Source organism: Humulus lupulus, chromosome 4 (genome assembly GCF_963169125.1).
Source record: "Humulus lupulus chromosome 4, drHumLupu1.1, whole genome shotgun sequence".
NCBI classification, from domain to species: Eukaryota; Viridiplantae; Streptophyta; class Magnoliopsida; order Rosales; family Cannabaceae; genus Humulus; species Humulus lupulus.
The window spans coordinates 5,736,706-5,752,099 of NC_084796.1; the positions used below are offsets into that span (position 1 = coordinate 5,736,706).

At 33.9% G+C, this 15,394-nt stretch overlaps 1 protein-coding gene and 1 long non-coding RNA gene across 3 annotated transcripts; one reads left to right on the forward strand and one right to left on the reverse strand.

Moving 5' to 3' along the window:
* Positions 1-6,231: 6,231 nt before the first annotated feature.
* On the reverse strand, positions 6,232-9,423 carry LOC133829801 (uncharacterized). Of its 2 annotated transcripts, none has more exons than XM_062259595.1 (3): positions 7,183-9,423; positions 6,864-6,919; positions 6,232-6,681 (listed from the first exon to the last, which is right to left on the reverse strand). In XM_062259595.1, the coding sequence occupies exon 1, from the start codon at positions 9,323-9,325 to the stop codon at positions 7,256-7,258; it is 2,070 nt and encodes a 689-aa protein (XP_062115579.1). In that variant the 5' UTR covers positions 9,326-9,423; the 3' UTR covers positions 6,232-6,681; positions 6,864-6,919; positions 7,183-7,255. The 2 variants fall into 2 exon arrangements, with proteins under 2 accessions (XP_062115579.1, XP_062115580.1); XM_062259596.1 differs by having other exon boundaries at positions 6,864-6,948.
* A 5,289-nt stretch (positions 9,424-14,712) lies between these two features.
* On the forward strand, positions 14,713-15,153 carry LOC133828791 (uncharacterized). The gene is made up of 2 exons (XR_009891320.1): positions 14,713-14,782; positions 14,898-15,153. It is a non-coding gene; the product is annotated as an uncharacterized LOC133828791 (long non-coding RNA).
* Positions 15,154-15,394: the final 241 nt, after the last annotated feature.

The following is a 15,394-nucleotide window of genomic DNA, read 5'->3' on the forward strand; positions in this document are numbered from 1 at the left end:
CAAATCCAAAATAAACCCAACACAACATTGTTTCAACATTTGAAGTTCTTCATTACTAAGAAAACTTTGTATGCACCCAATATCACTCCAATAACATTGAGCTCAAATATTAAAATAGACAAAAACTAATTTATCTTCACTTAAATTCCGCACAGAAAAATAAAATTAAAAAAATTAATTATATAAAAAAGTAATATAAAATTTGAACAAAAAATAATTGAATTTAGACATGATAAAACTTTTATATACATAGAAAAGCATAAAAATTACTTACTTGAAACATATCTTTTGTTTTTATATTAACAATTGGTAATGACTTCTTATCTTTCTTAATGGAAGATTTGGGAGACATCTGAAATGGTAATAAACAATTAATCACAAAAGAAAATTAACAATAATCATAAAAATGTATCTAACATTACTGATTAAATAATGCTCAATTGAAACAACTGTCTTGAAACATAAACAGTAATAGAAACTTGTTAATAGAAAAATATCAAAATTAAACTACATGCACAAGTATTCATAGAAGCACATACAATGACTTGAACTACCCGATTATTCTTTATTTTGCATAATAAAACTACTTGTATACTAAGAAACAAGACATCAATCTAAAAAATGAAATATTTTTATATTTTAAACAAAAATTATATAATGATTTTGCAAATTGGATTTTGGAATCGTTAGTATAAGTTGGAAAACGAGGGAATTGCGCCGTGGCACAACAAATATAGCGCTGCAGCGCTCAGGAGACAGTAACATATGTGCTTCGGGTGCGCTGCGGCTCTCAGAACACAGGTGCATATCTGCTTCGGGCGCGCTGCGGCGCTCAGGAGATAACAACATATCTGTTGCAGGTGCGCTGCAGCACTACATGAATAGTGCCGCAACAATCAGGAGGCATCTACAAAATTGTTGAATCGATATCTGTTTTGCAAGCTAAAATAATAAAATTTAAGCTATCTAAGACTTGGGGTTTAAGTGTGATTTTGGATCAAATTTGATGCTAATTAAGCCTTGAGGTTCAAATTTTAAGCATTTAAGGCTCATGGTTTAAAGTTTAAGTTTAGTAATTTAAATTTAAAGCCTTGTGATTTAAATTTGTAAAGATTTTGGTTTACATTTTTTTTTAAATTATAGTTTAAAGATACTTGTTTTATAATTTAAGTCGAGGGGTTTAAAATCTCTTTCTCTTGGGCTAATATGAAAGTTGTATGTGGACGGATCATCCAACTAAAATAGTGCCGGAGTAAGACTAATCTTGGTATCACCCGAGGGGCACATGATTCACAATGCCCTAAGATTTGGGTTTGACGCCTCGAACAATGAGGTTGAATATGAGGCCCTCGTAGCTGGATTCTGAGTTTCTTGAGAGCTTAAAATTTAAACCACAACCTTTTAAAAGTTAAACATCAAGGCTTAAAATCTAAATCACAATTCTTCAAAATGTAAACTACAAAGCTTAAAATGTAAGTCACTTGGCTAAAAATCTAAAACCCGACTCTTAAACTTTAAAGCATAAGGTTTAAAATCTAAATCAAAACTCTTTAAAATTTATACCACAAGGCTTAAAATTTAAACCATTAATCTTTAAAACTTAAATCGCAAGACTTAAAATTTAAACAATGACTCTTTAAAATTTAAACCATATGGCTTAAAATTTAAACCACTAGGGTTAAAATATAAACCACGTCTCTTTAAACTATAAATTTAAATTATATAGCAAAATCTTTAAAATCGAAACAAAAATTCTTTAAAATTTAAACCACAAGATTTAAAATTTAAACCACTACGCTTAAAATCTAAACCACGTCTCTTTAAACTATAAAGCATAATGTTTAAAATCTAAACCAAAATAATTTAAAATTAAACACAAGACTTAAAATTTACACCACTAAGCTTAAAATCTAAACCACGTCTCTTTAAACTATAAATTTAAGCTATGAAGCATAATATAATATCATAGTTTTTATCTTTTATTTGGAATTCACTACATGGAAAGCCTTGTTAGTGGATCATTTATATAATAGTATGAGAATATAACACTTTACTCAAACCTAAGAGCAACAGAGGAATTTAACCCTTTGCTAAAAATATTTGATGAATCATTCATTAATGAGAATGCCATCAATGCAATCAAGTCCATATTTGGCATTTTCAATAAGAAATAAGAAAATTGGGTTCTTTTTTCATTTTTATTCATGGATGGACTTTGAGTTGTTATTGTGTTCGGCATATATATATGTGTAAACTTATGTAAAGCTAACAAAAGCGCTTAGGGTTTTGGTTTCGGGGAATCAATTTATTTTTAATTTGTTGATATAGTTTTACTTTTTGAACAAATATTGTGTAGTTCTGAAAAAAAAAATTCTTTCATTATTTCAAAATTTTCATCATCATATTACTCATTAGCAAAAGTGTTTTATGTAATTTTATTTGTCAAGACAATGTGCATCTTGTTTTCTCTTTTTTGTTTCAATGATTAAATGAGAATTATATTAAGAAATTCCAGATGTTACAATATGATAAATATAACATATATAGGAATATATACATGTAGAACAATACATATCAATGATGGAACTATTGTAGTTTATATTTTTCTATTATACTTCTTAATGTGAGTGTTGATTTTCATAAATTATCATTCTACTAATCCAATAAATAATTAATGTATTATCAAAAATCAATTTGGAAGTCATATTAATATGTTTTTATGTTCAATATTATGAACAAAAATGGTAAATACATAGTCATCTATTGCAACTAACTAGATTTATGTATTAAATCTTGGAACTCTGGTTTGATTCGTGCATTGTAAAATTAAGAAGCATGTTGTTTCTCATCACTGGTGTGTTGCATTATTCATTACTGATTGTTCAAGCTAATCTAGTGTTGTACCTAACACGGGAGTTTACATTGCATATTCATATCTAGAGGGAATATTGGACAAGTGTGATAGAATCATCAATTTATCTATTGGTATTTTTCTTTTCATCAAAGACACAATGAGTAGTACTACTCCTATACTTTCCATACACATATGTATATTCATAATACGAGATCATCAGACATTTAAAGAAAAAGAAAAAACATCAATGAAGACTTTCATCAAAACAAACACAAGCTATGAAAACGCTAGATAAGGGAAATTATTCATTTGATGTTTAATGAGGACTTTCATCAAATAAATGGAGTGCAATATATTAAACAAACTTCTTTTACATACCTCGCTACAAGATAAACTAGGTGATTGCAAAAACAAAACAAGCTTCCAAAATGGCTTGGAAATCGGTGCAAAAATAGAGGAGCTCGGCTCTGTCATGGAAGAAGAAAATGAAAGGGGAATCTAGTACAATTAAAGCGCTAGAGATTGTCAATGAAAGGAGTTGGTCGATCAAGGTGCTGGAGTGGTGGAGCACCGTCGAAATCCTTGCGTAGTTGTCGAAGAATTGCCTGCGCCGGAGAGTGGGGAAGCTTGAAGGAAGTTAGGGTCGGAATGCAGAAGGTGGTGGGGGGAATTCAAGTCTGATCTAGAGGAGGAGGAAGATGAAAGTTAGGGATATAACTAGAGTTTGTCTAGCTATGTAATGAATGCTACTAATGGTGGTCGGAGTGGTAGAGGATGGTCGGAGCCGTCGAACAACTGTGAGTTGTGAGTGTTTGAGGAGAGGAAGACAAGGGTGTTTAAATCGTAGGACTAGAGGGGTATAATAGGGATATTGATTGAAATAGTGGGTATTATACTAAGACTTAAAAATTGTAGATAAAAATGAAAGGGCTTACCTAAAAGTGGCTACTATATCTAATTTCTACCAACCTCAATGAACTAGACGTTCAAAACATTCTGTTTGACAAGATTTCCCAAGCCCTTAACCCAAGAGATTACCATCAAGAAATTCCCTTTGAGTTGAACCCTCTCAAACATTCTCACTTACTCACTAGGGTCGTTCCTGAGTATAGGTGGGCTAGACCCATACGCCCTAAAGGGCCCAAATTTTAGAAAAATATCAATTTTTACATACAAAAAAAAACCTCACGTGTAACGACCCAAACTCACTAAGAAGGCTTAAGGACCTTGATTAGTATGTCAGGAGGGCATTATTGGAATAATTGTGATCTAATGAATAATTATGTATTTAATATTGTTTATATGATTATAATATGTGGTAATATGATATGTGATATATGTGAGAACCGCATTATTATGTGGACAGGTTCGCTGAGCACGACTCAAGACGATTCTAGGGCCAGATAGCGGGAAAAGTCACAATGGAGTTTAAGATATGACTTTGGAGAAGTCAGGGATATTTTTAGATAACGGGTAGTGACTTGGGTTATCGGGACATGAAAATAAATATATGGAGATATATTTGGGGTTAGAATGTCTAGGCGGGAATAATGGGGGATTTGACCATTTTGGCCTCGGGGACGATTCCGGCACCCCGAGCCTCGGGATTAATTTAACAGATAAGTTAGACTTGAGGAAGCTTTTAGAAAACATAAATCGACTAACACTTAGGCTCTCTCTCTCTCTCACTCACGCTCAAGGAAACACAGAGAAAAACACAAAGGAAACCAAGGGAACTAGCTGGGATTTCTGTGATTTTAGATGAGGAATTGAAGGTCTAGCTCAGGGATTTATCAAGCATTAGAACAGGGATTAAGGTAAGTATTTAACTCTGTTTTCTGTGGTTGAATTATGAGATTTTGCTGGGTTTTAGTTAAGTGCTGAAACAAGTTTAGTTGTGATGTTTTAAGGCAGAATTAAAGAGGAGAATTTGGGGACTTGACTTGGCTATAGCTTGGTGAAGTGGTTCTACAGCAGAGGTGAGTTTTAACTTCTGGTTTGGAGGTTTTAGATTGAGTTTGGTGGCTGGTTTGTGTGTTTTAGCATTTGGGTTGCAGAAATTGAAAGGAAGAGATTGGAGTATGTTAGGCTATGTTTTCTTGGGAGTTATGCTATTTAGATCATGTTAAAAAGGTTGGGAATTGATTGGTTAGGAGTTGGGGAGTTTTTGGATGGTTTAAGGTAAGGTTTTGAGCTCTAGAATGGTGAAAAAACTGGGTTCGAAGGGGAGGGCCGCGACTCTGTTCTAGAGCGCTGCGGCCCTAGCATGCAAAGAAGGCAAGGAGGTTCGGCTAAGGGGGCGCGTCGCGGCGCCCAAGGCAAGGGCCGCAGCGCATGTGTGGTTCATTGAGGGAATAGGTTCTGTTTTGGGGAAGGGCCGCGGCTAGGCTTTGGGAGCCGCAACCCTTGGTTGCACACTTGGGATTTTGAGGGTTTTAAGCATGGGAGAGTGGTCTTGGGTGCTCGGGTTTGGTTTCACCACCGTGCTTGGTGGAATTAGGAGTCCCGAGAGTTAGTTTTGTAATTGGGAACCTATATTTGATTATTTATGAAACCCTATGATTTGGTTGTGGTTAGGTGATAAAAGCTTAGGCTCGAGAACGAATCGTGCTTAAGGGGCGTTGCTCGTAATTCGATAACCGTTCAGATTAAAGGTAAGAAAACTGCACCCGGTTGAATATATGTGACGGGACTAAGGGCTCCCTATTGTAGATGCTTGAAAATATGGTATTATGCCATGCAAGCCATTTAGTGAACCAACAACCTAAGGGTGCCATGGGTCTCACTAGCGCACAGGGTGCGGCTCGGACACTGGTATCCGAGGACAGCTTATTATGCACTGAGATTGGTTTAAGCGGGCCAGAGTCAGTGGGTTAAACAGAGGGTGCGGCCTAAGTCGTCGGCCTTGAATATTATGAGATATTAATGATATATGAGATAAAATGTGTCTTGGATTGAATTGTATATGCTGATTGTCTGTTGTGGAATATCTGATGAGTATACATGCTTACTAAGCTATTTGTTTGCCTGTTGTTATTGTTTGAGTTATCTGTGATGTTTTCTTGCTGGGCCTTGGCTCACGGGTGCTACGTGGTGCAGGTAAAGACAATGGCAAGTTAGATCAGCCTTGACTGGAGAGCTCAGCGAGCGGAATGTACATAGCCAGGTGCTCGGCCACCACGGTTGAGATCTAAGCAAGGACATGGAACCTGAAGACTGTCTGTTTTGGCCTTAGTATGGCTAGTGGTTCCTCATGTATTTTTGGAAGTCTTTAAACTTTCTTTAACTACGTTTTTAAATGGGATCCCATGCTACTACAGTTTGTACGTGTTGAATGAGTCTTTTGAGACTAAAACCTTTTTAACCCTAGCTCTTACATGTTTAGCAACACGATTTCAAATTAATGATTTGATTAGCAAGTCTTGCACCTTTATAAGTACACAGTGTAGCGGCATTGGCTATCCAGGGCGTTACATCACGCCCCGCCCCTGGCACTCACTCTCCTTTGCAGGTTCTCATCAATGCACATGTAACAAGTTTTTACTCACCAAAGAATCTTGATTTTCAATTACAAAAGATAAGCCTGCTCTTAGGCCTTGAAAATATCAACTTTTAAAATAACTATTTGGTACCTTAGCACTCCAAAGGTGATCTGATGCTATGTCTTGGATCTCATAAGCATCGAGGTGTATTCTGAAGCCATAATAATGCCTGCTGAAAATTTCTAGACTTGGACACAAGAAAACTGGGGCTGCAGCATGGACAAGGCACATTGCTGAGGCCATGGCACCAAGTACAGGTGCTGCCATGGAGAAATCAATTCTCAACTGGTTCAAGTAGTGAAAGAGCCGTACCAAAACAAAGAAAAGTGTTATTAATTCAGTAAAGAAAAATTGAGCAAACTGCATAATACTTCTATTATATATTATGTACATATAGAACTGAAATTACATGACTAAATTGCCAATCAAATTGGATGGATATTAAAGAACTGAGATAAGCTACGCACCTGATGCTTCTACTTGCACCAATTGATCCAAATTCTTTCATTTCTTTATCCTTAAACTGAGAAGAATGATACATATTAAGTATTTCTGTGATTGGAAACCCCATTAGATAAACTGAGACATCAATTGAGAGTCGAAACAGAATTCTATTCCAATCCAATACATCACAGGCTCAACAACTCAAGTACATTTTATACAACTGTAATACCCAACACTTGCAACACATAACAATCAGTTTCAAGTTACAAGGCAAAAGATTGTTCAGTTTTTGGGTTTAAGTAAATCTAAGTTGCAAGTGATTAGGATATTACAGTAACATACCTTTCATATAATGGTTTAATCAACTTTGCTCTTCTTTGGGATTGGCCCTAAGATATTGTTTTTTTTAGTTTTATTACTTCACAGCCGCCCTTTTCATTCCAGGTTGGTCTTCCTGCTCAGAGAACTGTGTGCCTAAACCCAAATGATTCATCAACAACCAAGTGAAAGTCAAAAGTTCTCCACCCCTGCTTGGTTGCTGTGCATGAATAATCGGTCTACAATTAATGGCTGCATAAGACATGAACTCCACCCACACTCGATCCATTATTGTCCACCGCTCATTTTCAAAATTTAACAGTTGTTGTGCGAGCATGCATGCATCAAAGAACACAGATTTACTTTTAGTTCCCTTCACAGCAGCTGATCTGAATTTTGATTTTGTAGATTTCATCTTATCCAAAGCCATTGAATGATCTAATATTGAATACTTTTTGAAAAATCTCTTGCCCTCAGCACAAGTATCCTGGAATGCCACATGCCAATCACCCAGAACTGTGGACAACATAGTAGGTTGTGCAATCAGTAAATAAAACATATAATCTGAAAGAATCTTACAGTACCTCTTCCTTTTATTTTCCCATCTACTGCTTGTGGTTTCGTCTAGGCAACATATTTCAGTAGCTATGTGCCACAATAGAACACTTTCTGCATATTTGAAGTCTCCAACGCTCCATTTTAGCTTGAGATAGCCAGCAACATTGTTCTTAATGGTACTTTCCAACAAAGCTGAATCCCCTCTTTGTAGGCATGCTTCCCTTGCATCTCTCAAACTGAATGCCTCCTCGGATTTCTTTTGCAGAACCACAAAAATAAATTCTTGAAGATCTTCAGGAACCTTATGCGAAGATGAGTACCACCTGATTTTCATGTTGTCTAGAATTTCATCAACGTGAACAAACTTGGCAAATCGGTAGAACCACATAGGAGGCTCGTCTAAACAATAGCTTATCATATTATACTGAGAGATCAACCTCGACCACCTTTGTCGTCTTAAGATAAATGAAGGAACATAATCTGTCCAGTTATCTTTAACGAGTACCAGAGTCCAATCAGAGCATATAAGCACAGTAATCGATATGATCTCGAGGGCAATGGCTGCAATGAGCAAGGCATAAGTAAGAAAAATTTCAAGCCTTCCAAAATGGTGCTTTTCAACTAATAGAAAATATACTGCGGCACTCAATATGGTAAGGAAGCTAATGAACCGAAAGATGTAGCCTATTCTTTGATTCACCACGACCGTCTTGGTGTGAAGAACCTGGAACATGAAGCTGAGCTCGTACTCTAATACTCTAAAAGCAGATTTGTAATCAGCTTTCAGAAAATACTCTCTGCTGGATTTTCTGTCGTCGAAGTTGAGAAAGAAGCCAACAATGAGCCCTTTGAACCTCTCAAAGAGAAGACGAGCGACCCTCAGTTGCCTTATCTCAATCGAAACACTTGAAGTGATTCTATCAAGTTCAAAATAAGGGTTCCCCATAGTACTACCTCTTGGCCTCCCTGAAGTGATTTCTCCCTGTAATGGAGCCTTGACCAAATTCGAGGAATAGATAGACGAAGCCTGTTCGTAGTCAATCCCAGGTTCCGGCTTCGGCAAAGCGGTCCTTCCAAAATAGTCCAAGCTCGCAAGATACAACGCCCGAGTCCTCTCCACATACTTGACAATTCCGGCAAAGAAAACAAGGACCGTACATGGCCAGAGCTTGTTGCCGGAAGGGGTGAGATAGAAGCTGTAAGCAGCTGCTATGGCTTGTATGATGAGCCCAAAAAGGTGCCGAATCCAGAACTCGTTATCCTCGAGAGCAAAAGAAGTAATGGAGTCAGGACCACCGAGATGGACCAAGAGAAAAGCAGCCCAGAATGCGTAAATTTCTTGGTTAAGCACTGTTTTGGTGTCGTTGTCTTCGATTTGTGTGATTAAACCAATGGCGAAAGCTGCAACCCAGTCGGCGAGCAAGTAGGCCGCCCAAATCAGGGAGATGAAAAATGAGTTTTTAGATCGTTGTCTGGATGATGCAAAGAGGACTAGGAAAATCTGTAGAGAGAGACTCAGCGTAATGAAACCACGAAGATTCCATACATCCCAGAGCTTCTTCAACTTACTGATAATGAATGGTGGCGGTGGTGGTGGCGGTGGTGCCATGTGTGTGGACGTACTAACCTTTTTCTCCCTCTCTATGTTCAGTATCTCCTACTTCACTCAAAGCTCACAGCACAGCAGCCGCTCACTTCACACTCTAAGGCAACTCCACCCATGAATACCAAAAAAATGGTGTTCAACCACCGTGAAAATTGGGTCATTTTAACTCCATATTTTTTTTTTTAATCCAATTGTAACACTCTAAATTATAAAAAAAAAAAAACTCCACAAAGTGATATTATTTTATCTTATGAATTAAATAATATACGTATAATTATAAGTATAAAATACTAATATAAAACACAAAAATAAAAAGAAAAGTTTATCGTAATGATCAATCCCAAGTCAATAATGTCGTAGCACTATTTATGTTCCCCATTTTACAGTATCATTTATCATTTGATTGGAGTAATATAGGGTGTAAAATCAACACTAAATTAGTATTTTGCAATCTCGTTGGACTTAGCCTTAAAGAAAAAAATAAGTCAAAAATAAGCATGAATAATATCACACTATTTGACTAACTAAATATTGTTGGAATATTTTATAATAATATATATTAAAAATTAATTTGCTACAACTAATTAATTTTTTATTCATTTAATATATTAAAATTAATGGTCAACATTTATTGTTAATTTGAATTTCCTAACTAAATAGAGGGAATATATCAATTAAGTTAAGAGAATATTTCAACATCTGTAACTATGGCAGAAACTCTGATGGTAGGTCTCACTCTATAAATATAGATTATATAGAGTACTGGTCCCCAAGCTCACTACTCATTCTGATTTTCAGTAACTCCGTCTAAAGAGTTAGTGAGAGCTTGGAAGTCCGTATACTCATTCTAATTTCTTTTCTTTTGTAGATCTAAAGTTTATAGATCGAGATTATCAATAGCAATGACTGGAGATACATATATTCGATCCTCTCTTTATATATGTTCAATCTATATATTAATTTCGCCTACATGTATAGAATTGTTCATATACCTATATATCATTTTTAATCTAATATTTGATATCAGTCGCCATTCTTATCTTTGCCTTGTTAATTTTATCTGCATATATATATTTATTTATTTTATATATACATTTATATTCATATATACATATATATATATATATATATATATTCAACTAGTGTATGTTTCATATTTTCGAATGGTAATTCCAATTTGTTTCTTAATTCAGTTATATTAGAAATATTTGGCACATTTTTCCAATGACTTGTTTCTTCGTGAACCTAATTTACATATAATGGAAACAACTTTATTTATTTATTTATGTTTAATTCTCACTCGTTAATACCCATAATAATCATCCTCACATATATACATATATATGTGTATATTTTTATTTTCATTGCCCATTCATTTATTATTTTGGTGTATGTTTTTCCTTTGTTTTTTATCTTAATTCCATTATTAATATATTAAAATTCGTATTTTTTTTTGGTTTTGTGTATTAAAAACGAGTTTTCTAACCATTGAAACTTATCTTTTGGTCCATTCATACACATTCATGGCCGATTTTTTATTTTTATTTTTATTTTTATTTTTTTATATTAATCTTTGATTTTAAGTTTTTTTTTTTTAAATATATATATTGAAGAAAAATTTATAAAAATTCTGAAAATTACATTTTTAATTTATTTTTGGAATTTCATTATTTTCTTGATTTTAATGCTTGTTTGGACAATAAATTTCATTTTTTTTAATTTTTTTTGCCAATTTAATTAAACAATATAATTTTGGTATATTATATATTTGGAAATTAATTAAAATGTGCAATTACTTGATTTTGGTATATTTATTGTATGATTACTTTCTTTTAATCATGCAATATTAAATAATTGTGTTTTTTTAAGAAGGGTTTATACCTTTTTGGACCCTGTATTTTTTTCCATTACATGTTTGGACTCTGTGTTTTGACAAATTACTTTTTGGACCCTATGTTTTGTAAAATGGTTAAAATAGAACCCAAAACTCAATTTTGATGAAGAAAAAATTGAATGTAACAATATAGTTTTTAAGCAGAATAATTTTATTTTTGTTCTGAATTGTTAGTTTGGTAAATTATTTGTGATTTTAGTTGAGAAAACATTGACCAAAATCGAGTTTAGGATTCTATTTTAACCATTTTACAAAACATAAGGTCCAAAAAGTAATTTGTCAAAACACAGGGTCCAAACAGATAATGAAAAAAAACACAGGGTCCAAAAAGGTATAAACCCTTTTAAGAATGTAATTACATTTTTACTTTACAATTATTTTATTAATTCACCAAATCAATAAATGATTTTATTGTCTTATTTAGCATGAATTTTTCTGCCAAGCGTATATATGGAATTATTGTATTTATTTTCCTACATATGAATAATTATGCTAATTTGTATGATTATTTTGTTATTATTCATCAAAATTAATTTTTAGTATAATTATATGCATGACTTTATGATTATAAATACGTTGTAACATTCCATTATTGTGCTACATATATTTAGATTATATGCAAACATTAAGATATGTTGAATAATATTTAGCACATTAATATTCATAATTTATTCATAAACTATTTAGAGTGAATAAAATTATGAATAATTCATAAACAATTTTGTGGTTGACATAAGAACGCATGAAACTGAGACAAATGCTCAATCTATGTAACGACCCAACTATTCTAGACTTTGGACCATTAATGACTACTATACTAATCTTAAGAAAACGTACATATGAAATAACCATAACTTTATTTAAAAACTGTAAAGTAAAGGTTAAATACATAAAAATTCATTTAGGATATGGGATCTCATTGTTTTGAAAACAAAACATAACTTAAATAAATTGGTTACAAAATTAAGTGCGGAAAAATAATGCATAGAAATCATAACTAAAAGACTTAAAAACTTCATCCTCGAATCGAACGCGCAATCCACCGATTCCATCCTGCCTCAATAAACATCCTCAAACTGCCAAGAATCTTTCCTTCGCCATAACTATTTCCTGCACATATAAACATAAAGGAATGAGCCTAATGCCCAGCAAGGAAAAACTACTACCCACATAAACATACACATAAAATCATATCATAACATATGCTAAAAACATATCATAACATATACTATATAAGACTATACTAATAATGGCTATTATGACATGTGATAAACCATCTACGTCCCCTGTCTAATATTTGAGGTAGGTTAGATCACATGTAGTGTATGATAACCCATCTACGTCCCCTGTCTAATATTTGAGATAAGGTAAATCATAACATAACATATAAAAACATAAACTTATCATAACATATTAAACATAACATAACATAAAAACATAACATATCATACAAACATACAAGATCTAGCCTATTTTCCTTACCAAAATATCGGGATATGAGAACAGTTTTGGGACTTTGGAACACTCCTAAAAACCATAAATGGAAGGGTGAGTATACTAAAGAGAATGAGATGAAAAGAATGGAAGAACTATACCATTAAGAATATACTTACCAAAAACCTTATGTTCAAGAACTTAGATTTCCTATCCAAGAATTAGGGCTGAGCATAAAATCCGAAAAACTGAAAAAACCAGATAAACCGACCATCCGAACACCGAAAAAACCGAAACCGAAAAAACCGAAACCGAAAAAACCGACAACGGTGCAAACCGCCACTGTTCGGTCGGTTTGGAAATATTGTCCAGACCGACCGAACGGAACCGAAACCGACCGAGCACTATTATATATAATAATATAATATTATATAATTATTAATTAAAAAATAAATAAAATCTATTTTTTTATTTTTACTAGGGCATCAGAGAAGAGTCTCTCTATCTCTTCCTTCTCTACGCACGGCGCAAGCGCACGTATCAGGTCTCAGCCCTGTACTCATCCTTCCTCTCTGTCTCTCCTCCCTCCGGCGACTGCCCAAACGAACGAAACAGCCCAGCCCAGCCCAGGCTCTTCCTCATCTCCTCCTCTGCTCTTCCTCTCTGTTTCGCGAACGGAACGGACCGAGCAAACACGTCTCAGCGGCGGCAACACTGCCCAGCCCACTCCGGCGACTGCTTCACGGACACAGTGCCTTCCCTTCCCACTCCGGCGACCACTTCACGGAGGTATGCCATTATTGTATTATTATATATATATCATTATAGATTCGTGAAAACAGATTGACATATATATATATAGATGAGCATAATCTTGAAGTTGTTAAACTTAAATATACTGCTTTAGCTGAGCATAATTTAGAGAAGAAGAAGAAGAAAAAATAAGTAATTGTTTAGTTGAAATGAAAGAGTGAAAAATTTGTCTGTATGTGTACCCTTGTTTCGCCAGATTGCTCGTTGCTTGAGCAGTTCACACTTTCAGGTGGGTAAATTTACTAGTTGCTTGCTAAGTTTCTCCTATCTTTTGTTTCTGTGATGATTTCTGAACTTCAGTTGAAATTGTTGCAACCTCAATAATTTATTTTAATATGAGGTTCTGTTATTCATTTAGTTTTGCTTGTCAACCATAAAATAAAATTAGACAACTTTTGAATTCGAAGTATGTTGAAAATATTTTATACTGGGCATGACTATATCATATAATTCAGTAAATAAACATTCTGCTGACAAAATAAAGTATGTGTGTTTATCTATAAAATGACTGCTTTGTAGGAGTTTCCATTAACAGTTTGGCACCAAAAGTTCAAAGAAAAGAATATATTTCATTGGGTCATTTCTGTGTGTTTGTCTGCGTATGCAACTTCCTCAAATTTTAAGTTGGGCTAGAGTTTGCCCCAAGAGTAAAATCAGATTCCATGGATTAATTAGATTCAGGTGTTTGTTCTAAGCTCTTTGGAAGCTTATTTCTGTTCTTTCTCAAATGCTGAGTTTGTTTGAATGAAATTGTGCAATATTCCTTAATTTTACTTCGGTGAAAAATTGCCTTTTAATTTTCTTATCTTATAGTTGTCAACATTGTATATGCTAGCTAGTTTTGTTGAATATATTGAGATCAATATAAGGGTAGTGTAGCTATAGCCGGTAGTATTATTATATATATAGAGCTATAGCTATATAGCTAGCTAAGAGTAACTTTCAATTAGCTTGTAGTGAGTGAGAGATGAGTCTTTTCTTTGCACTTTCTTTATGGCTTTGGTTTGGTTTGTTGTCAACATTTTAGAACAGAATAAAGAATTAAGGAATATTAGAACACTTAATGAAAGAGTGAAAACTTGAAAGTGAGGATCTTGTAAAATTTGCAGACATTTTTATTGCTTGATGATGGCCACACGTTTGAGGTATTGATGATGATGATGATGATGATCACCATCATTCATTATATATATATATATTATAGCTTATTTGTAGTAATTGAATATTTGTCAGGTGATGGCTCGTGTGTTACCTATGTACCTGAGAATCTTGGCAGTGGGTCTGGGAGTGGGACCGATAAGAACAATTGAAATCTCAAGGTAACTAGTTGAATTCTAAGATTGTAGTTTAGTAGCTTTATTTCTCTAAAAAGTACCATGTAGCATGTGTTATATATACATTATAATTTTATTCTTTCTTTTGTCTTAGGACCAGGTGGTCATGGTTGCTTGATGCAGGCCATGAAATGAATGAATGCTGGATTTTGGATTGGACTTTGTTTTCTATCTATTCTTTTGAAATTTGAACTTGATTTGTGTTGTTGTAGTTGATTAGACTTAGATTTAATTTGTGTTGTAATGGACTATGGACTATGGACTTTAAGTTTAAACTTTAATCATGTGTTGAGATTTGTGGTTGTAGTCTTTTGGTTTTAAATTTTAATTGGGTTGTGTCTTGGATTGAACTAATATATATTGGAGTATTAGACTTTTGATGATGTGTTGTGATTTGAGATTATGTTATGCTCTTATGGACTTTTAATTATGTTTCAAACTTTAAAATTTGTAAATGTAATTATGTTCTATATATTTATGTTTTAAAAACGCACAAAAATGGATTCTAACAATCCAAAATTTTTAATTTTTTTAACTAAAACTAAAAAAAAAAAAAAAATCAGTTTGGTCAGTTTAACCGACCAAACCGCAGTCCAA

Coding starts and splice junctions, on each gene's coding strand:
- LOC133829801 (XM_062259595.1), bottom strand. CDS start 9,325: ATGGCACCACCGCCACCACCACCGCCACCATTCATTATCAGTAAGTTG.